The 24542-nt window shown below is 41.3% G+C and overlaps 1 protein-coding gene across 3 annotated transcripts; it reads right to left on the bottom strand.

Annotated features, from left to right (window-relative positions):
* Nucleotides 1-13064: 13064 nt before the first annotated feature.
* Nucleotides 13065-24517, bottom strand: LOC124289744 (ribonucleases P/MRP protein subunit POP1-like). 3 transcript variants are annotated; one of them, XM_046726388.1, is made up of 8 exons: nucleotides 24313-24517; nucleotides 23426-23622; nucleotides 22414-22598; nucleotides 17709-17942; nucleotides 17225-17312; nucleotides 15901-16569; nucleotides 15153-15296; nucleotides 13065-14858 (listed from the first exon to the last, which is right to left on the bottom strand). In XM_046726388.1, exons 2-8 carry the CDS (start codon nucleotides 23553-23555, stop codon nucleotides 13663-13665), a joined length of 2646 nt encoding a protein of 881 aa, XP_046582344.1. In that variant the 5' UTR covers nucleotides 23556-23622; nucleotides 24313-24517; the 3' UTR covers nucleotides 13065-13662. The 3 variants fall into 3 exon arrangements, with proteins under 3 accessions (XP_046582344.1, XP_046582342.1, XP_046582343.1); XM_046726386.1 differs by having other exon boundaries at nucleotides 24323-24517; XM_046726387.1 differs by having other exon boundaries at nucleotides 23426-23600; nucleotides 24323-24517.
* Nucleotides 24518-24542: the final 25 nt, after the last annotated feature.

The raw sequence follows: 24542 nt of genomic DNA, 5'->3' as shown, positions 1-24542 counted from the left end.
AATTTTGAATGACAGTTTGTTGCAAGCAGAAAGAAACGAGGTTCGCTGCGTTCGAGTTCATATTGTTAGAGTTTGTTTGTTGTTTGCTCAGCAATATGCCAGCTATATGACTGCGGTCTGTAAATAATCGATTATAGGCCAGACAATCCAGTGATCAACGACATGAGCATATGCAATTACGATACGATGAGTTGTGTCAACCAAGTCAGGAAACCCAACTGGGTGCCGTTCCACTAACCGATCTTAGCCCTACGCCAATCGTTAACCCCTAAAATCCCAATCTTAGCGTGACGTTACGATCGGCATACCGTTCCACTAACCAATCTTACCTAAGTCAATTGTAAAGTTAAGATTCAAAGTCTAAGTTAATCATGACCAACTTAGGATAGCTAAAATCAATCGTAGAGAAACCAAAATGGTGGCTTTCCTATTCTATGTGAAAAATAAGAGCGAGCATTTCACCGTGAGCGTCCCCTAAAATCCCCCATGAAATGAATTTGTATATTTCTGTGATGTAAACAAACACTGCACTGAAACCTTACAAATGTCAGGCCAGTCTGACCACTGTCGTCATGGGAACACAGCCGAGCGAGTCGGTGTAACACATTTGTACAACAATATTGCAAAGTCATGGTTAAGAATAGGGACAGCCGTGAAGTGAACAATGTTCTGAAACAAAAAGATACGAATATGTTTGATTTCACGTGCGCTTATAGAGGATGCCTCCTCACGCCTTGTTTATTCTGATTGACAAGGTTCAGGCACATATTAAAAGCTCTGACGCAATTGACATTTTTAAAGTCCAGACTTAAAACCTGTTCTCAGTATATTACTTATAATCTCGGCTGTAAATACTCTCGGCTGTAAATACTCTCGTGTAAATTATCTGTACATAGCGCTTTGAGCATGCTCCAGGATGTGGAATAGGCGCACTATAAATATGCATTTATTATTATTATATTATGCCTGATACCCAGCGTTCACACGCACATGCACCTGAAACCAAGGTGCTCACTACCCTAATATTTTGCTCTAGTATTTTTCTCCACGTTTACACTTGGTTGGAAAAATACCCATGAAGGCCCGGGTTAGAATATTGAACTTCAATAACCCATGCTTGTCGTAAGAGGCCACTAACGGGATCGGGTGGTCAGGCTCGCTGACTTGGTTGACACATGTCATCGGTTCCCAACTGCGCAGATTGATGCTCATGCTGTTGATCACTGGATTGTCTGGTCCAGACTCGATTTGCTAAGATACATAGCGTTCACTAACATGAACGCTCATGTTAGTGAACGCTATGCATCTTAGCTAGATTATTTACAGACCGCCGCCATATAGCTGGACTATTGCTGAGTGCGGCGTAAATCTAAACTCACTCACTCACTGAGTTGGTTCGTAAACTACTTCCATCATTTGCTAGACTATGCAAAGGGAGATAACTCGTGCCTCGCATTCCTCTATCTCTCGCACGAAAGAGTCTCGATCTAAGCTTGAATCGGATCGTAAGATCGGGACCGGCTACGATCGGCCTAAGATCGGGTAGTGGAACGGGTGTAACTTTTAGCTAAGACGATTGTAAAATTGGCGTAACTTGCTAACGGGGGGGCCACCGTTGTTCAGGATTTAGGATTTCAGTCACTGGCTTGGATGGCTCAGGTTCGATTCTTTATAATCCACCATGATATTATAACAGGTCCTTGTCACCATTGGTGTAAATTAAACAACATTCACTTTATTGTTGGCGTTCCCCTGTGTGATGTGACTGGAAGACCGCCAAAAGCGATTGAACACCCTAATCACTCACTCACTCACTCACTCCCCCACTCACTCACTCCAGGCATTGTTTCTGGCTCGGTGTTACAATAAACCGTGAGTAATTACATATGCAAGCACCAATCGAACACATCTGTCACACATACAAACGTTCTACAGTAATTAATGCTTAGGGATGTCGAATGCAGTACTTGTTCTGTTTTTATTTACGAATTTGAAATTATCATGAATATTTCTGGATGTATGATAATGCATATTTGATACTGTGGCGTGTAGTGGCAAGTTCATAACAATTACGTAGAGATAGGTGGCGGAGGGTAGGAAGGGGATCGAGTTGGATAAATAGCCTGTCGTTCCATGTGGGAAAGCCTTGTCTCAAATACAGATGCAAGTTTACATCTTACAAAGCTAAGACGCAACACTAGCATTGATCTGACGGTCGCAGTGCCTAGAACAACACTGATGGATAAAACGAGATTTCTGCCATTCACCCTACGTCCATACAGAAACGTATTTGTAAAATGAGATTCTATATCCGCCCACAATGTTCGGAGAATCGTTTTAATGATGTATAATCCATACACCAGAATCTGACATATGAAGATGACTGTTCTACTAGGTGAACATGACCAGATGTCGCCAACGAACGTCAACAATTAACATATTCATAGCCATCCAGCATCTCTGTATCAGAGGTAGGAGATGTATCTGTCGTGAAGCGGCCTCTCTCATTTTCAGAAAACTGTTCACGCATTGCTATATGTTAAATGGCGACATCTGGACGCACGACATGAAAATGCTTCTTTTTGGAATTAGTGATAATTCATTATCAGCACTGGATGCCATACATTTTCTCATTCATATTGGGCACAGTGCCCATTATTCCCATGTTGGCCCAAATGGGAGATTTCGTATAGATTGCTCATGTTCCTGTTGAACATAAATGGATGGTTCCTTTCGCTGCATTCCATTGAGTGAGTAGGCCTGTGGCCAGCCTTTATAAAGTAGAAGTAATGCATCAATATCACAGCCGCAGTGGCATTCTCGATGTATCAACAGGGCCGGACCCTTGATACCAGGATGGCGCCTCTCCCCGGGAGAAATGACCCCGACCCATGCACAGTGTCTCATAGTGTGTTGTATTCACGGGAGTTAGGATGTTTGCTTATGCCAGCGAAATATTGCTGCATCAAATGGATTCTTTGTGCCAGTATCTTATTGCTGAATACAAGGGGATTCTTTGTGTGGCGGCGTCACATTGCTGCATGCTAGGGGATTCCTTGTGTGGCAGCGTCATATTGCTGCATGCTAAGGGATTCCTTGTGTGGCAGCGTCATATTGTTGCATGCAAGGGATTCCTTGTGTGTATATTGCTGCATACAAGCAGCATTGCTGCATTGCCTTGTGTGGCAGCGTCACTATTGCCATTAGTCATATTGCTGCATGCTAGGGGATTCCTTGTGTGGCAGTGTCATATTGCTGCATACAAGGGAGATTCCTTGTGTGGCAGTGTCATATTGCTGCATGCTAGGGGATTCCTTGTGTGGCAGCGTCATATTGCTGCATGCAAGGGAGATTTCTTGTGTGGCAGTGTCATATTGCTGCATGCAAGGGGATTTCTTGTGTGGCAGTGTCATATTGCTGCATGCTAAGGGGATTCCTTGTGTGGCAGTGTCATATTGCTGCATGCTAGGGGAGCTGCATACTAGGAGATTCCTTGTGTGGCAGCGTCATATTGCTGCATGCAAGGGGATTTCTTGTGTGGCAGTGTCATATTGCTTGCATGCAAGGGGATTCCTTGTGTGGCAGCGTCATATTGCTGCTGCATGCTAGGGATTCCTTGTGTGGCAGCGTCATACTACTGCATACAAGGAGATTCCTTGTGTGGCAGTGTCATATTGCTGCATGCTAGGGGATTCCTTGTGTGGCAGTGTCATATTGCTGCATGCTAGGATTCCTTGAGTTCATATTGCTTGCAAGGAGATTTCTTGTGTGTAGTGTCATATTGCTGCATGCAAGGAGATTCCTTGTGTGGCAGTGTCATATTGCTGCATGCTCAGGGCTAAGGGGATTCCTTGTGTCAGTGTCATATTGCTGCATCATATTGTCATATTGCTGCATGCAAGGAGATTTCTTGTGTGTGTGTCATATTGCTGCAGCTAGGAGATTCATGTGTCAGTGTCATGCTGCATGCAAGGAGATTTCTTGTGTGGTCAGCTGCATCATATTGCTGCATGCAAGGAGATTTCTTGTGTGACAGTGTCATATTGCTGCATGCTAGGGGATTCCTTGTGTGTCAGATTTCTTGCAAGTGTGTCAGTGTCATATTGCTGCATGCTAGGGATTTCTTGTGTGGCAGTTTCTTTTCATATTTGCTGCATGCAAGGAGATTTCTTGTGTGGCAGTGTCATATTGCTGCATGCAAGGGATTTCTTGTGTGGCAGCAGTCATATTGCTGCATGCATATTCATATTGCTGCATGCAAGGAGATTTCTTGTGTGTCAGGTCAGTTGTCATATTTCTTGCTGCATGTCATATTGCTGCATGCTAGGAGATTTCCTTGTGTGGCAGTGTCATATTGCTGCATGCTAGGGATTTCTTGTGTGGCAGTGTCATATTGCTGCATGCAAGGAGATTTCTTGTGTGGCAGTGTCATATTGCTGCATGCTAGGGATTCCTTGTGTGGCAGCGTCATATTGCTGCATGCTAGGAGATTCCTTGTGTGACAGTGTCATATTACTGCATGCTATGGGATTCCTTGTGTGACAGTGTCATATTGCTGCATGCTATGGGATTCCTTGTGTGGCAGCGTCATATTGTTGCATGCAAGGGAATTCCTTGTGTGGCAGTGTCATATTGCTGCATGCTAGGGGATTCCTTGTGTGGCAGTGTCATATTACTGCATGCAGGATGATTCTTTGTGTGTTCTTATGTAATAATCAGGAATGCAGGGGGATGTGTTTGGTGCCATGGGCAGGCAAGATGTTCTTAGTGCTAATCCAATGAGATAGCATGCCTCAGTTCTAACATAAGTGCCTAACTCAGACACACAATTTAAAGGTCACATGCAACGTAAAACACAACTTTGCAGATTCTGATACCTTTCGGTATGGACTTTCCGAAACAAATCATCAAAAATGCAATTTGAACTTATGAAGTTGAAAAATAACGCGATGAAAAAAAACGCGCGAAATCGTAGTTCAAACGATTCGCTAATTTTTCCCCAGCATTTGGGGGGAATTCAAGTGGTTTCAACAGCTGGGCTGCGCTCATAGCACGTGCGCAGTGAAATAGGTTCGCGCAACTTGGAAGCGGGTTGTCCGGTGAATACTCGGTGAAGGCTTTGGTGTGAGCTATTTTCCTAATGTTTTGTTGATATCTCAAAGGGGCGAGCTTTTTATATGTTAGGACAGTAAATTAACTGTTTATATAATTTCATTTGCCTATTTTACCACACGTTATCCTTACCGAGTCACTTTTTCTGTTCGATACTTAAAAGCAATGTCATTATTTAGCGTTGACAGAATTTCTAACTGTGATATAAATATGTCGTTGTCACAGACAAAACTCAATGTCTTGTTTTATTGACACCTGTGTGCCTGCCTGCCTGTCTGCTAATGCATTGATTTATGGCCCGAGTTCGGTCTCTGTCACATTATGTAATTACACAGACAGGCAGGTGTGATACTTAAACACATGCCATGTTATGATGTCTGTTGATTGCAAAATGTTATACACAAAAAATGAGCATGTATTTACCCCCATCTCTATATATACACACACAATGAGCCGTGAGGGCATCTGCAAATGAACCAGCCGTTACACTTGAGTGCACACCCACCCGCTCTGACTGGGTTCGGTATCCCGGCTGCTTCGTTTCTTGGGAAGTAAACCCAAGTAAAAAATATTGCACTTTTGATTTGCGATTGTAGGCTTATAATTTTGTTTATATGTTTTTTGATAACCAGCAATGTATATTATATGTCATGAATAAGTGATAATTGTGTTTTAATTATGTTTGATTTTTTGGTTGCATGTGACCTTTAACGTCTTTTGGTATGACGCAACCAGGGAATCGACCAACCAGATAGCTGCTCTATTTACCGGACCCTGTATGCGTCACAATATCAACAACGGCGTCTTCGTAAAGCTTATTCCAGGCTTAGTGATCAAAGACAGTGAAAATATAAATTAAAATGACAGGAACTGTGACACGAAAACAAGACAGATAGTCGAATTCATTGACAGCACATTACCAGATGAAACTGGCATTTATTTTCAATCCCGCTAACAGTGCGCCCTGGGGAGAATCCAGAACCATTGTGATCGTGGATCTATAAGACCACTATCAACAGTATAGTCCGACACACGCCTTCCAGCACTACTCTGTGATAGTTCACCTCACTCAGGCATTGTCACTGTGAAAGTGGAGGAAAACCACACTGTGCATAACGGGCGGATAGTGTCTGGCAAAAACGTGTAGTGTGGCTTAGACCAGACAATGTAACCATGATAGAACCCCCGTGCTGAGATCGATAGTGCTGGCGTTATGGCATGCATGGTTTTCTGGGGCTCGTTACGTGAGCTTTCTGCTGGCTCCATTAGTGCCTCTGCACTTTCTCCCCTGATTGAAGTACATAATCCTAAATCTGTTTAAAGTAATCAACGTGTTCAAACATGGCGTATCCTCACTGTAAAGCAAAGTACCTGCTCAAATATGACATATTGCAGCTGCTAAGCAATGTAAGTCTTCAATCATGACATATCCCAGCTGCAAAGCACTGTCCAAACATGACAGATCCCAGCTGTAAATCAGGGTTCTTGTTCCAAATATTGGCTGCCCAGTCATATTGGCATCAGTGGTACTTGTTAAACCGATGCCGCGGCTATAGATGTTCAACCTATATGAAGTCAGCTTCAATCACATAACTTCTTTGAGTGGTATTTCGGGGCGGTGGGGTAGCCTAATGGTTAAAGCGTTGGCTCGTCACGCCGAAGACCCGGGTTCGAATCCCCACATGGGCACAATGTGTGAAGCCCATTTCTGGTGTCCCCCGCCGTGATGTTGCTGGAATATTGCTAAAAGCGGCGTAAAACCAAACTCAGTCAGTCAGTTGAGTGGTATTTACTAAGTAAGGATGAGATATGTGGATGAACAACGTCTTTATTGTCCAGTGGGACCAAATCAATACCCTCACTAACAAGAAGGATTCAAAAATCGGAAAACTCCAAAAAACTACCCACATAAAGAAAACACCAAACATCCAACAACCGTGACCAAGGCTACCCCTAGCTTACCATATACTCATCAAAGACTCCAATCAGATATTTTCCTTCTGTGCTTGTGTTGACACTACTGGCTCCATTCGCCACTTACCTCTGAATTTCAGCAGTGTATACTTCCCAGGCGTATCGGCTCTATTGTAAAACTCTACTCCATATCTGTATACACGTCTCCAACACTGAACATCACTTGCTTCATAACGGTGTTAAAATCTGCACCGAAACGTCGCGCCTCAATGTAATAAAGAACCTGTTCATCAATATAACTCATCTTAACTTAACTTCACACACAAACTACCACAATTCAGATTTTCTTTAAGACATCATGCAAAATGATAATTGGCAACAACGTTTTACTACCAAGGTTTCCAATACACTTTATACCACCAAGCCATTAATTAGCTGCCAACCTAGTCTGGTTTATCTCGCCATGATGACGTTGTGGTACAGAGCTGCTGTACTGGACACAGTTATTAAAAACATTGATTATTTTTGACAGGCGAAGATCCACCGTTCTGCATCCCTTGCAATAGTCTAATTACAATCAAATACACTTTTCTTGAACGTGTTGATTTCCCACTTATCAGATGTTTTTATGATCGTGTTCATACCTTATCCGAACTTTCTAGAACGGTTTCTAACCTCTTGAATAAATGATACTAATAAAAACTCCATCATAAAAAATCCAAACAGATTTTCATCTGACAATCCATTTTTACCCTTGAATGTGATATATAAATGAGATATTTATTTCATTTTTTTTAATAACATATCAACATTGACTAACTCTTTTCCAAACACGGTATAAATCACAGGTGTAAGGCAATGGACTTCTTCCAAACATGGCACCTGAACTCTGTTCTTGTTCCAAACTGGCATCTAACAGTTGCAAAAACACCGTCTGTTTGTTGTTTAACGCCGTAGTCTACATGGCAGCGGTCTGGACCAGATAATCAATTGAATGATATTATGAGCATCGGTCTGAACAACTGAGACATGATGTCATGCATCAACCGAGTCAGCGAGTCTGACTACCACATCCTATCATTTGCCTCTTGCGACAAGAGTGGGTTGGTGGGGGATCAATTCTAACCCGGATATTCGTGGGTATATAACAACGTAAAGCAATGCTGTTGCTTGTATTTTTCTTATAGTGAGTGAGTTTAGTTTTACGCCGCTCTCACCAATATTCCAGCTATATGGCGGCAGTCTGTAAATAATCGACAATCCAGTGATCAACAGCACGAGCAGCGATCTGCGCAAAAGGGAACCGATGACATGTGTCAACCAAGCCAGCGAACCTGACCCCCGATTCCGTTAGTCGCCTCTTACAACAAGCATGGATTACTGAAGGTTCATTCTAACCCGGACCTTCACGGGTCATTTTTCTTATAGAATGATTGATCGGGTATTATTGTTGTACATATGTACATGTATACAACAGCATTGGCATTATGTATTCCCGTCATTTTTCGCAAACATATACAATATTTTCACATGCCAAATACATTTGCGATTATCAAGTATGAAGTAATAATCACAGCACATTTCTATAGCGCAAATCTCCATACACCATGTATGCTCGCAGCTGCAAACAGTTCAGCGAGAGAGGTCATCGGTATAGGTAAGTTAACAGATGTTTTCAAACGAGACTTGAAGATCTGAAGATTTAATGCCAAGAAGGCAGCCCCGCTCATATACTCATGCAGAAGCAAAAGAACAATGACCATGGCTGTCAGTGTTAATTTGTGGAACACAAGGAAGCTGACGAGATTCAGATCTCAGGTTAGGAGCATGAGTGTTGGCCATGGCGTGGTACTTCATCCGACAAACCTGGAAGGATAACCTGATAATTTTTAACCCAATTTTGTGAAGTACAGGAAGCCAATAGACTTTTTAGGTCAATCGATACCAGCTTAAACAATATATAATCAAAGGTATACTCAAATCAATACCACCTGTGGCCAATAACAAATCCGAGTGCGTCAAGCATGTTGGAAGCAGCTCCGAGTATGTCTTAGATCATGTTCGCAGCACCGAGTATAACTAATATTGTGTTACCAGATCCCATCGAGTTTGTCCAACACCCTGCTGCAGCTCCGAGGAAGTCTATCATCGAGTTAGCTACTGCGAGTATGTTAAACATCATGGAGCAAATCTGAGTATTGGAAACATCTTGAAGCAACACCGCGCAAGAGCCCGACCATTAAACATATATTTGTTTTAATTGACTGAGTGAGTGAGTTTGGTTTTACGCCGCGTTTAGCAATATTCCAGCAACATCACGGCGGGGGACACCAGAAATGGGCTTCACACATTGTACCCATGTTTTAATTGAAACTAAGTGTATGCATACAATGTATTTTGTCACATTACTTCCCATGGCCTTGACCTCGTCCCAGAGAAAAGAGTTTGTGTGGTCTGTTTTCGATACAATTCTGAATCACTTGTCAATCAATAAGGTTATATATATTTACGATGTATTGTAAGCAGCCAATGTTAATTTGTTCATCGTTATTTAGATTTGTAAAACGAAACCTGCACCACTTCTTTGTTTCCTCCAACAAAGCTGACGCGTCATCACGTAACTGGTACACTATTTACAGCAGCGTTATATCCAGTTCACTCACTAACTCCTGCATGGCGTGAAACTAACACAGGTGAACGGCACATTAGTTTTACTCCTAAACGAAACAGAAAGGTGTGAATATTTAAATAATTTCACATAATAACACAGATGGGAAAAAGAAACAAAATGCCAGTTTTTCAAATGGAAATATAAGTATTTGAGTAGTGTTTCTTCGGTTCTTCAGAGGCCACTTTTTCTGTCAATATGGAGACAGTATGTTCGAAGCCACTGTAAGAGGTGTGCCAAGCATCCTCGGAAGACCATCTTTAGGATACACCTATATAAGTAAATGTTTGAAAGACGAACGACTAACTATTCTCCTTTGTGCCAAGTGACGTCTGACTTTGATCCGACAGGCAAGAACTCGTCTCAATTCTGATGAAGAACATATTAGAAAAACATGTCAAAGGATAATGGCGAAATCCAAACTTTTGAGTATACATCGTTTGGATTGTTACTAAGGCTTTGGATTTGCGGTGAAGATTCCGGGCTAGAATTGCTCTTCAGCAACAATAATCTGACTTAGGGACTGTCAAATATTCACCCTCCTCACCTTTCCACGGTCACACATTTCGCTGTCAATGTATAGAGATCATTTGTTTATCAAGATATCACTGTTCCAAGCATTCGCCATTTCTTCAATTTAGACCATACACCCAACGTGAGGGGTTGGGTAGGGGGACTCAAATCCCAAGAACTGCCTCATGACTCGATTGTTGTCTAACCCGGCACTCAGCAACATTCCAGGAACCTGATGACGGTCATGATATAACCTTCTGATTAACAATGCTGGATTACGATGGATATGATGAAAACCAATCGCTGAACATTGTCACCGATTCCCATCACCGGATTCAGTGAGTTGCCTGTGTTTTCGCTCCGGGCCCCTACTGGTGTGCGGGGCCGTGGCACTCCACGCTCATGCCATCTGCCGCTGGTTTGCCTGGCCCAAAGTTTATCACCCAGGTCACCATGTTTGTTTGTAAACGCTGCATTCATATTTCAGCTTCATGACGGCAGTCTGCAAAACATCGGTGGTTGACCAGACAATCCGCGTAGCCTGAGCACTCGGTCTCGATAGTCGCCTCATTCGACAAGTATGGTTTTGCTGTAGACCAGGGCCCCGATCCACAAAACGTTCGTAGCACTATGCCATTCGTAAGCCTATGATAAAGCATAGCGTTACGATAGGTCGTAATATTACGAACGCTTTGTGGATCGGGACCCTGTCCCACTTCTACCTCTCACCATAATGTACTGTGAAACTGTATATGATGCCACAACCATGAGTCAGTCACACACTCATTCACTGTTACGGTTCTTGGCAACGAGAGCGTTTCACAGAACAGATATACGGCTTCTAACCTATCTGGAAACTGCCTTAATCTACAGTATATGTTTCTAAACGGAGACATACGATGACGTCCTCTGGCTGCGCTGGCGCCACAAAGTGATCGATTGTCCTTGGTGAAAGCAGGGAGACTATATAATGTTGTAGATTATCCCGGGTGAATACAGAGTAGTCACTTTTCACCAGATGCTCATGGGCGTTTCTGCACTTGACATCAATAAATCAGGGTCGTTGTTGTTAAACGCAACATTGAGCAAAATTCAAGAGACATGTAAACAATCACGCCTGGAAAAACCAGTGATTAATATTATCAGCAAATTTTAACGCCATTGTGATACGATGGCATGCTGACTTGGTTGACACCTCATATGCCAATTACATATGCTCATCAGTCATCACTGGATTGTCTGATCAACACCCGATTATTTACAGACCGCCGCCACAGAGCTGGAATATTGCGAGTGCGGCGTTAAACAAGAGACAGACTAAAGTCGCCTGGTGTAACAACGATTGGAGTCGGGTACCTGTGAAATGACCCACTAGACATGAAGTAAGGCCATGGTGTAGACTATCTCTATCGTTTGTAACCAGACCCGACACTTCCTCAACGCACCCGTTCATGAAAGGGACCTTACTGATCAGGACAGGATTGTGCTTGGATCATGTATCACACCTGTTCACCTTGCATGTGATTAAACGAGGGATTGGCCGCTCCTTGTAATCTGATGTGCCCCTGTTCAACAGGCAACTTGATACCAGATAAAAGATATATATGTTTGTCCACTGACTAATATACCGTCAGACTGCTTAACAGTTAGTTGTTTTTTTGAGCGAACTTTCACAGCTATATTTTGGGACACTGGTAACAAATCAGCCATAGTTACATTGGCAATCATCATATGTTTTGTGGCTTTCAACAGCAATACCTTCCATAACTGGACCATCCGTGCCCTCAAATCTCTTCTAAAATTAGTTAACTCTTAAGCCATATCCGGCTTGGTTAGTAGTAGAAGTAAATTATTTCAAATGCCTTACACATGTTAAACGGAGACTTGGCCCAGATGTAATAAATGCCAAGTGCGATATTGAGACATCGTCTCTCTTCATCAGGATTTATATAAACATATTTTTAATGACATCATATAGATTTGAAGGCAGTTGCACCACTTGAATGCAGTTATGCCAGCTATGTGCCCAGGCAAGACCCACGGGAGCCAAGGCTTTTTGAGGACTACCTACACTCAACAACCTAAAAATATCCTGGGAAAAACAAGTAGCAATCAATTTAAAAACGATAGAAGCATTTGTGAGTGAGTTAGTGAGTTTAGTTTTACACCGAACAATATTCCAGCTATATGGCGGCAGTCTGTAAATAATCGAGTCTGGACCAGACAATCCAGTGATCAACAGCATGAGCGCAATTGGGAACCGATGACATGTGTCAACCATTAAAGCATTTGTAAAGTGAACATTTCAGACTTTGGTGCTGATGCCAGGGACACATACACCAACAGGATATCATTACACACATCACTTTTAGGATGAGAGTTCAAAGGCAACTTCACACCTAAAGTGAGTGATAGACCAACAGCAGGTGAAAACCATGTCACCCCTGTGAAGTTAAGCGGTGGGGTGAGGTGAGGTGAGGTGAAATTGGGTTTAACGTCGTGCTTGAGAATATTTCGCTCATATGACGAGGTGCATGCGTGTGTATGTGTATGTGCGGCTGCTTGTACTAGCCCAGACTTAAGCTGGTTTTATAGTGCTAGCTCACTGAGAAACCATGCCGAAGTGAAGCATGAATACCCCACTCAGACACATTATACTGACTCCGAGCCGACCAGTCCTTGTTGTACCCATTAATGCTGAGCGCCAGACAGGGACCAACAAGTACCATATTTTAACGTCTTTTGGTATGACGCGGTCGGGGATCGAACCCGCGACCTTCCGCTCTCCGGGCGGACGCTCTAACCACTACACCATGGAGGCGGTCTGTGAAGTTAAGCGATTATAGTATACACACACTGTATTCACAGAAGCCTTTATTCGTTTCAATTATGTTTTGGTTTATGAAAGCATTAAGGTTTTTGAATAAGTGTTATAACAGCTAAGAAATAAAATAACAATTCCTAACAAAGATATAACATATAAACATATCATTAACAAAAACTCAACTACAATTCCGTCAAAATATTTAGACACAGTTGTTAGGGTGATCCATCCAGGTTTTTTCTTATGATTTGCTAAAGTGTCTTCCCTCAAAGATAATCAGCTTTAAAACACGTATTGTATCAGAAACAAAAGATGATCCATACAAAAGTGTAGTATCATTACTACAAGACATCATGTGAGATATTCTTAAGTGTTTTATATCTTCATGAAAACCTGAATATCAACTGTTTACATTTTAGAGTTTTGTTTCTAAGAACAGAGAAGGCTCTCAAATATGGTGCAAACAACATGCCAAAGCAACAATAGTCTTATTGGGCTTCCTTACTAGTGTAAGACATTAGCACATGCTGGAACCTTTGACAAAATGACTAAAGGCTGACATGAAGACAGCATGTCGAGTTCCTGACCAGAGCCATGAAGAGACCTGGATCTCAGATAACATCGGCACTGATCATATGATGACTGACAGCCAGACAAAGCGGTACTGCAGAGATGTGGTGTTCCTCACTAATGCAAGACATGGGGCACCGGCTGGGACATCAGACATTAGCTTCACAAGACCAAGCAGGGAGCAGAATGCCTTCCCATGACCCTGACCTTGTCCCAGAGAAAAGTCTCCATCATTCACAAAGCCAATTATCTGACGTTTTGTACTGTTGATCATTTTCTCAACAGATGAACTGGCATTTGGTAATTCCTTTATTGGAGAGAAGTCCTTGTTTTCCTTCTCTGGCTTGTTTGATTTTGATTCATCTCCATATGCAAGCATTTCGGCTAAAGCTGCCTCCATGGGGTTAGATGGTTTTGCCAGGGCTGACTTTAGATCAGTTGCTGTTGTTTTCTTGGACTTTTTCTTTTGCTTTTTTGCCTTTTTCCTTCTTACCCCTTCAGGGTCAGGATGCTTTGGTTCACAAGGACCTTCACTATCAGAGTCCTTGTTTAGACACTCAAAATCTTCCGCCTTGGGGATACAAATGTGAGCAAACTTCAGTGGGACACCTTTCCCATGCATTGTAATCCGGAGAGGAATTAGACACCGAGCATTAGAAAGTGCAAACTCCTCTAGTTCAGCCTTTCTGGGAAATGCATCAAGTTTGCTCAAGTTTGCCCCATCATCTTTTTGCTGCATCCTCATGACTTCATTCAACAGCTTCAACATTCTTAAATTCCTTAACACAAAGATCCGACCAGATGGAGACTGTGAAGCCTCAGTAGATTGCCACTCATCCACCAACTGCAACCAGGGACATAGGAATGGATTTTGGACACCCATCTTCACATAGTTGGGTCGCTTGGCTGGAGGGTTGCGGTCATACTTCTTCTTCAGCTGGTCCTTCTGCTCAGCTGCATACACTCTTCCAGCTTCAGTGTCCGGGAAGTCAGCTGGGAACTGCAGAGTTCCTGCTTCCCGAGACACAGCTGAGGCTTCTCTCAGTCCCCCAACTCTTGCTCCACGGAATACAAAAGCAATGTGGAAGGCAGTGCCCCATCCTTGTGGAACAATCACATCCCAGCCACACCCAAATCCCTGGTGGACTGACTTGGGCTGCTGCTGTCTGCTAGCAGAAATGGTGGTCCTGTAGCCTGGCCTCTGAAGCAACAACACTGGTATTCGGGACTCATCTAATCCAAGATCTACTGGCATTCCTGAAACAAATAAACTCCCATTACAGAATCACTTTAAAAACAGTTTACAATCATCATTATTTGGGGTGAGTTTTATCGTTTTTAATGTGACAAAATAAAATGGAATAAATTAGAAGTCAGAAAATTTAGTAAAGCCATGGTCAATTTAACATATCAAAGATCATTATTATCACAAAAATTCAAATCCTCAGAAAACTTCAAAATATCAATGCGTGGATACTAATTACATGCATAATGTCATGGCTGTTAAAGGGTCACTATGGGGCTGTTGCCATGATAGTTTCACACTTTCACCTGGCACAAGATTTTCACCCCGTCTCTTGTTCAGCTCATGGTCAGCCATCTTGGATGACTTCACTTCCTGTCGTACAGCTTCATCCCAGAGAGGAGAGGTCTTGACCAGGACAGCATCAGTAAGGGTGGACTGTGCCTGCCCAACTTGAATAGAACTGGATAATCACTTCTCTAAGCAATGAACTATTATTTAATGATGTTAAAAAGAAAACGTAAATCTCAGACCAGGGCAGGACTTGAACCCACGACCTCCAACAGTAAGCTGGCGCGCTCTACCTCTGAGCTACCTGGTCCTGTGAAATGCTGGCTTTTTGTAACACACAACAACATCTAACTGACACTGAAAGACATCACAATACAGGCAGCTATCACATTTCACACTCAATGTAAATTCCACACCGAAATGTTAATAAGAACATGACAATCACAGCCATTAACTCAGAAATTAATGGAAGTCTCCAGCATGAATATCAGGACAATGGAAAGCCAACATCATGCTCAATTTCAGACACTTCATAAGATGAATAAAAGTAAAAACGAATTCAAGGGGAAGCAAAAACCTTCACACTAATAAACCATGTATTATGAAGAGTGCCTTTCATGCCATGTTAGCTGATCTCTTACTAACCATTTCCACAAGATCAGTCATACATATAGATAACAACAAATGGATAATACCAAACGCTTCCAGCCCTGCGCTAACCTGCACATAGAGGATACTGTTATACCAATACACTTGAACAGTTACCTTCCATTTTGGGCATTACTTTTATCTTCTTAGGTGGTAGCAACAGTCTGGGATCTCGTACTGTCAGCACAACTACCTGTGAAGGGGGCACTTCTGTTGCTGACTGATATTTCTTCAGCCAATCAGATACCTGCTTCTGTTCTGCACAGTTCTTCTGATTGTCTTCCCCTGTATAAAACTTCTGCCACCAGAGGGAGCCTGTTTTATCTGTTACACTGACATCACTGGCCTGCAACACCTCAGCTACTATCGCATGTGACGTCTGACCAGTAAGACGGAACTTACACAGGCCATCTTTCAAAGACTTGAGTCTGATACCACCTGCATCAAAATGAAGATCCCTCAGGTCAGGTTTCTCACAGGTTGGGGCAGTATTTTCACTTTTCTCATCTGTTTCCTCTTTGTCTTTCTGCGAGGATGTCTGTTCACTTTTTGAACTTACATCAAATTCTAGACCCACAGATTGAACTAGTTCCTGCCAAATGCTCTCAAAACTAGCTGTATGACACCACAGCCACAGCTGTCTCTCTGTGTTGTCTTCCGACTGTGGAGGTCTCCACAGGAAGGACACACGGCCAATAGCATGGTGTGGATACTGGTCAAGGCCAAACATAACAGTCTCACCCCACTTGCTTCCCTTTACATACTGCTTGCCGAGAAGTGTAGGCCCTGAAACAATCATCCTCAACAAAGTCAGGGAAGGTGACAATATATGGACAATAAACATGTCAAATTGGGTTTAATGGCATTCAAGTCCTTTCAGATAGACGTGTTTGGTTGTGACCCATGTCAGTTTATAGGGCTTGTCCACAGAGTACTTGTCAACATATATAGCTCATTCAGACATAATGCTGACTCTAACTGGAAAGTCCTTGTCCTTTCTGTGGCATGCAGGGTAAGGACAAGTATGACATGACTGGGAATGGAACCACAGACCAGTAGACCATAGAGGCTGACAAACAGAGGATAAACACTTTAATTTGTATAGCCACTGGAATGTATGTCTTTTCAGTTTTGAACAGCCCTTCCTCTATTCATTATCAGACTGGGAGCTGGGAATCCTGTATAAGCAGCACAAGGTCTAACAGTTTATGGAGAACTGACTGAATATTGTTACATTCACACGTTTACATCTTGCAGTTTTATTATGCAGAGAAGGCTATCTTAAGTTTTCCTGTAAAAACTGAAATGTCAAGAGATTGTACTTGGCAGACATTTTGACAATAGAGGTAATAGTTTATGTCTACTTATTTTAGGATGGAAACAAGCCATAACATCTCATTGTTGCACATCTTTCATTAATAAATACTTGTGACTTTTTTACCTGTTTGGTCTGACACCAAGTGTGACAGACAGAGTCTGATCTTCTCTTCCTGGCCTGTTATCTCTATACAGCCCTCATAGGAGACATCCTACAACACAAGGACAACAACAGCTACAGCCTAACAATTGGTCCCTGTAAGTATCTCATACATGAATGCAAACTTTCCATCATATAACTTCTGAAAATTGCTGTCCCCATTCCTCAAAGTATGCACCCCAAGTTCAAAATTGTGGAACAAGTGCCATAACTCTGTAAACATGAATAAAAGAGACAAATTTTCAAAACTTGTTGAGATTTGTGAAGATCTCATTTCTCTAACTTAAAAAAGATTTGAAAGAAATCGTTCCCATTGAGAAGCGAATGGACAGAAGGAAGGGAATATATAAGGAGAAACTGTTTTTACATTCCCATTCATATTTTGTGACTTGGGTAATTAAGAGCTGACTTAAGTAACTGTTACGCTTCTACATTGCTGCCCAATTACCTGCAACAGACAGTATTTATCTGCTGCCCTGTGACAGGCTCTCATGCTCTTGTCATTGGGATGATCAGGGAGCCGATAACCCCATTTCTCTACCATGTGAAACCTCTTGGCATGCCAAATATGAGTCTCCAGCCAAGATACCCTCCGCTGACGGCGCTGGTACTCAGACATCAAGTTCTTGGGTCGTCGCCTGTGCTTCCTGCTTGGTTTCTTTGTGGAACTAGTCCGCTCAATCTGCCAGTTGAATTAGACAAGCAGTGTTAACTCTTGTCCTGGATTTAGAAAGATTGGTTGGTTGGTTGTTGTTTAACGCCACCCTCAGCAGTATTCCAGCTATATGGCGGTGGTCTGTAAATTATCAAGTCTGGACCAGACAATCTAGTGCTGAACCTCATGACCTTTGATCTACGCAATTGGGATACGATGACATGCACCAACCTAGTCAGCGAGCCTGGCCACCCGATCCCGATAGTCGCCTCTTACGACAAGCATGAGTTCTTGAAAACCAATTCTAACCCAGAGGTCGGATTTAGAAAGAAAGAAGCAGAACAATAATGTACCTACTGTCTTAAATATTATGAAGGTTTTAACAGAAGCTAACTTGGACACAAAACAAAATTTCCTCATATACTCATACAGTTTAGTTCAGCTGATGAGATGTGAAATGTCTACAAATTCACGTGTAATGTGCTACATGGTCCTGTAAACAGATCACTAGTCAGGCAAAGTTTGGTACCATGGAGGAGTTGGATGGTTAAAGCAACTGTTGATCATAATTGTGCCTCAAATGGCAGGTTGGGCAGTATAAATCATCAGATTGTTAAAGGAGAATACTAGACAATTGCAATCATTTGCTGGGTGAAAGATAAAGTCATCAGAACACATGTTACCCTAATTTTTATTTCAAAAATATGGTTTATGATGTTTTCATCAGAAAAAACAGTTTCTGTTATTTCAAAAATATGGTTTATGATGTTTTTATTATGCATATTCCGCTGGAACTCACGTGACCTTTCCGCTCATGGCGTCATATGTGACAAGTGTCCGCCATATTGCCAAAGAACAAGCGCTACAGCAGTACAAATCTTGTTGTTTCTGTCGTTTATGTAAATGGTACGATGGTGTATTCCATTGCCTGGGGATGCACGGAATCATCGAACAATGGAAAGAGCCACCATTTCTTCCGTTTTCCGAGAAAAGAGACAGATTTAGGCAGGAGAAATGCTCCAATCATTCCAAGTCAGACGTATATGAAATTTAAGAGACATGCACACATGGGGTATGAATATCCCAAAGCTAGGCTGAAGAATGAGTGAGTGAGTGAGTATGGTTTTTACGCCGCTTTTAGCAATATTCCAGCAATATCACGGCGGGGGACACCAGAAATGGGCTTCACACATTGTACCCATGTGGGGAATCGAACCCGGGTTTCGGCGTGACGAGCCAACGCTTTAACCACTAGGCTACCCCACCGCCCCGGCTGAAGAATGAAGAAGTACCCACGAAAATTCATTTATACTCCATCATTCCCTGTTACAACTTACTGTCAGTGGTATTTTTAACATAAATTAGATTAAAGTCTGATTGATAGTCGAATTGCCCCTGCTACAAATTGCCCAAGCAAATTTGGTCAAATTGCCCCAGAGTTTTGTTCAAATTTCCCCAAGGGGGGTAGTCAAAATGCCTTAATAAATTTAAAATGATTAAATATAGGCCATAAATGCATAGTTTTGTCAACTTTGATATTATGTTCTTCACATAAAAGTATATACATAGTTATGAGTTTACTAATGGAACATTTTTAGAAATATTACTTCCTAATAACTTTTATATGAAGAACCTAATATCAAAGTTGACAAAAGCTATGCCTTTACTGCATATATTTAATCATTTAAAAAAAAATTGACCAAATTAGAATGAATGACCAAATTTGCTGGGGCATTTTGTAGCTGGGACAGTCCGACTGGTACCCATGAGATATATATTATCAAAATCAGTGAGAGATTTCACATAAGCTTGAAAATGTTTCGCTATAACGTTCTTTTAGGTTTGGAGCCCTAAATGCCGCAGTCTACCCGAAACATTGCCGAATACGATGGCAAATCATGAAGTACTTGTTGCTTTCATTGTGTTCCATTTTGTCCAATTACGCACGTCGGCACAAGACTTGCTATTTGTCAGTAGTGTGTAGTTGTTCTGTATTCTCATTGGCTGACAAAATGTCATTCAAAGGCTATGACCGAGTACCATAACTAGTTCGATAACCCAAAACTAGGGAAACATACATTGTCCTGACTAGTATTTTATAATTCACTAGTTTTCGGGGAATAACTTATCTGCGTCGCGTATATTATCTCTGCTCGACCAGGCTGGGATATTGGATGGAGACTTGATACATTATTAATGAGAACTAGGATCCTAATATTTTTCAACAAAATAATTCCAGTGTAATTTTTGTAGCAGATAATTTCTATTTTCCCCAGTCTGAAGCATAATTATTATTTTTAAAAATCTCAGACACTCTACAGTCACCCATTTGACACAAAAGGAACTGCAATCACATTTCAAAAAAAAAATTTCTTAGGGACTGGTCATATATTTATAGGGGTGGGTTTGCTGGTTGGAACTGTATCACATTTTGCTGACAAATAGTATTCTTGTTAAATTATATGGTCTATTTTAAAATTTATTTTGACCTCAAGCGATGCCTCATTCTCTTCCCACAGAGGTTACTTGTCATATCTTCCTACGAACCTCTGTTCTAATACGGCCAAATTTCCCGGTTCTCGTAAAATCCCCTAGCGGCAGAAGATCGCAACACGAATGATCTCCCTTCTTTCTATCCAATCAGAACACGTGTTACATCGACTTAGATTCAACTTGACTAACACAAACAAATGTGGGGCCACAAATATCCCTCCGCTGCCGGGGACTTGTGTTGATGTTACACACAAGACGTTTAATGGCTAGCGTGTCCCTTGTCAACGAGGGCGATGGAGACGCCACTGATCCGCCACAGCATGACTGAGTTCTGTCTAGAAGAAACGATTGTGCATCGCGCAGGGGAAGAGGTTTAGTTTTCTCGAAGCATATGGAAATTACCGAGGCCTTGCGAATGATCACTTTTGAAACAACGTCGCTGATTGCACAACTAAATCTGATTGCAACCAATCAAGAATCCTGAACACTCGCACCATGAAAGGGCCGTATTAGAACAGAGGTTCGTAGGAAGATATGACAAGTAACCTCTGTGGGAAGAGAATGGCGATGCCTCCGTTTCGCTTGATTCTTCTTCTTCATCTTCACTGGAAGACTGTCTTGCAAGATGTAAAACCGGATCGTATTGATACGTCTAACATCCATTTCAGAAATGACATCAGGAACATCTTTTACTGCTTCAGAATCCATGGACACTGTTAAGTTGTAAGGTAAAATTGAAGAGGAAGCCATCAGCAACAGGCACATATGACGTCATGTCACGTGATACCCCTTCTGCTCATTAACTGTCAGGTGTTTCCGTAATAGGCGGAAATACAAGTATGTTTATTGTGTTTTTATTGCTATTTTTTACAAACTTTTTGTTTAATTTTAATCACGGAAGGTGACTTTTAGAATATCCTTCACAATATATCAAAACTTTTGTTTTCCTTCGTATTCTCCTTTAATGTAAGTACAAGTACAAGAGCAGTTATTGAGTCAAAACAATACCATTGAATTGGAATTAGTAACATTGCATTTCTATGTGAGGTACACCAGTGTGAGTCAAAGTCAAACATGTTGCCATGGCAATGGAAGAAATATTAATTCTAAAACTATATAAATAGCAAACACACCAGTTCACAGCCCGGTCTGTGTGTGGGCATAATTTGGAGAAAGAATACCTGGTAGTATCAGTGATATGGTCTGTACAAATACACCAATATGAACAGAGTTAAAGTCAAGTTTGTTGACATGAAACCATAAAAAATAAATTTTCTAAAAATTCCTAAATAGCAAAAGGCACCACTTGATTAATACATGTCCCAAGTTTGCATGAAAAATGTTGAATAGTTTTTTTGTTCCGCTCTGAAAATGACTTTTCCTTCACTTCAACTAAACCTAGCAGCAACTCACCTTCATGGAAACAGGAATCAAATATTGTTGCCAAAAATATGCAAATAACAAAGGCACCACTTCAGTATCTGTTTGACTGACTGACTGACTGAGTTTAGTTTTACGCCGCTTTTAGCAATATTCCAGCAATATCACGGCGGGGGACACCAGAAATGGGCTTAACACATTGTGCCCATGTGGGGAATCGAACCCGGGTCTTCGGCGTGACGAGCCAACGCTTTAACCACTAGGCTACCCCACCGCCCCAGTATCTGTTTGACATATCTGCCAAGTACTGATAATACTGATGCTGAACGCATTTCTTAATTCCATGAAAAGCAAGAAAAATCCTGCTGTAAATAGCAAAAGCAACAGTATTGAATGTTGCCAGAGTTGTGGTCCAAAAATGATTATGGATTGACTGATGGATGGACAGACAAGATTTCAACTGTATACCTCTGCATTACATGCCAGGGTAATAATATGTAGTGCTTTAAGATGTGGATTTGACACATTAGAAATACTCAAATTCTTCTTGTCATTATAATTAGAAGTATATTGCCCTATACTATAATTACACTGGTGCACCAAAGGTAGTAACTTAAATAAAGACCTCTTTAGCGGCCACCTCCCGCAGTCTTCTGGGTAGTCTCTGTATATTGTGACTGAGGGCACGCCGTCGCATGTGACGAGGGAGACGCTGTGACACAAGCTTTGTCCCTCCAATCTTATCAACATGATTTGTCAATGCAATGATTTCTGTTGCTCTATTTTCTACCAGGTCTACAATCTTCACACCTGTCAACACAACATGAAAAGAAAAAACTTAACAAATCAGATCTTCTGTGATAAATTATATGTACATCACAATATATGTTGACAACAACAGCTTCAATGAAATCAAAGAACTGTAGTTTGCTATATTACCATAGTTCGTTTTAAACTATACAGCAAGAGGCCAGGACTAAACAGTTTGTTACATCTGTCATTTCATTGTAAGTTTACATGGTATAAATAATGTGGTATAAATCTAGTTTACTGTTTTTGTAATATAAAACGTGGAGTTTACATGATGTACAGCTTTACTTTTATTATTCTTGAAATGACAGGATCAGTCAAGTACTTTCAGTCTATGTAGCAATTATCATCATTACTTCTTCAAAATGTCAACGTGAACCAAATCCTTGGCTCAACATTTTACATATAAAATAATCATTCTTAAACAACACTTAAATAAAAGCACAAATAGGTTATCAAACCAAGTTTGTTTGTTTGATGTTTAACCCTGTACTCAGCAATATCTGTTGCTATATTGCGGCATACTGTAAGTAATTGAGTCTGGTCCAGAAAATCCAGCGATCAATGGCATGAGCATTGATCAACACATTTGGGATAAAAGTGTCAACCAAGTCACCAAGCCTGGCCACATGATCCCCTTACTTGCCGCTTACTACAAGCATGGGTTGCTGAAGACCAATTCTAAACCAGATCTTGACAGATCCATCAAGACAAGCAACCACTGCTACAATTCTGGACCTACTATCATGACAGCAGGCACTGCTACAGTTGCATTATTGTATATATCAACTTAGATAATAACATATATATATGTTGAGCAAACTTACTCTCAGGAGCATGACTGAGAAGGTCATCGTTCTTATCTCCAGATTCTTTTTTCACTTTTCCATTCAAATCAATGGAGCCTGTACGTTTCCTCTTGCGAGTCCCACTGCCAGTCACTTCAGTCTGAGACATGTTGGTTGAAATCCAACCTGGCCTAATTCCAATTAGATGCGGGAGCTGAAATTTTTTCAACAAACATCTGGAATGAAATTATTACCAATTTAGGCAACATAGATGTACATTTTGTCAATCCTAACATATTCATTTGGTATTACCATTTGTAAACATTTTTGAAAAAACAGTGGTAGGTTCTGCTAGGAATTCCAGATTTCACAAGTCAGTGTTCTATTTATTCTCGAACATACTGGCCAAAGATATAATCAGATTCCCTGATGTTTGTAGTTTAATCCTCATAGTGAAATGACAAACACGTGTCTATAATAAAAAGACTCTATTTGTATTGATGATGGTTAACTGAATCCGATCCTGATCCAGCTACCATGATTGTCTTAGCTTAATAATTACATCTATTGTACTTATCTTTTGGCCTAATGTTATAACATGGATTACATATTTTACCAATATGTACAAAATCTGGATATATGAAACGTAGCCGACTTTTAACAGGTCTTTTTTGTTTGTTTTTATGAAGAGATTTTACAGCCGCTTACAGCAGTATATGTAGCCTTGACTTCAACGAATGACAAATGAGTCCGTACAAATTTACACCTAAAATGGCAATAACAGTATTTCAAGATTATAACATGACTTGGGGCCGCATAAAGTCTAATTTGAAGACGAAACAAACTCAGCTTATAGTGTAACTGAAGACAGTGACTGTGAAGTAATCAATTAAGACAAGTATTCGCGCTTTCGTCAGTCATAATACTTTCAGTTACTTCGTTAGTTGTCGTCGACGCAAAAGTCCCACGAATTTATCACAAGAGTACACCAGTACTGCCAACTGCTCTTGGTTGACGATAGCATCACATGACTGTGTTGCATGTTGACAGAATCATGAAATATCTCTTTTCCCTGAAAGCATGGCCTTACTTCAGCTCCAACACAGTGCGTGGCATCTATGCGACGCCCACAGGACGGGCTCCATCTCTAAACACA

The sequence above is a fragment of the Haliotis rubra genome, unplaced genomic scaffold (genome assembly GCF_003918875.1).
Source record: "Haliotis rubra isolate DU_JTF1 unplaced genomic scaffold, ASM391887v1 Scf449, whole genome shotgun sequence".
Lineage (NCBI taxonomy): Eukaryota > Metazoa > Mollusca > Gastropoda > Lepetellida > Haliotidae > Haliotis > Haliotis rubra.
This window is presented reverse-complemented; position numbering and strand designations above follow the sequence as displayed.

Excerpts from the sequence above, each read along its gene's own strand:
- LOC124289744 (XM_046726388.1), bottom strand. The coding sequence starts at position 23,555 with ATGTCTCAGACTGAAGTGACTGGCAGTGGGACTCGCAAGAGGAAACGT. Across the intron at positions 16,570-17,224 it reads CTTGGTGTCAGACCAAACAG|GGCCTACACTTCTCGGCAAG; the intron begins GTAAAAAAGTCA and ends TGATTGTTTCAG. Across the intron at positions 14,859-15,152 it reads GGGTGAAAATCTTGTGCCAG|GAATGCCAGTAGATCTTGGA; the intron begins GTGAAAGTGTGA and ends TATTTGTTTCAG.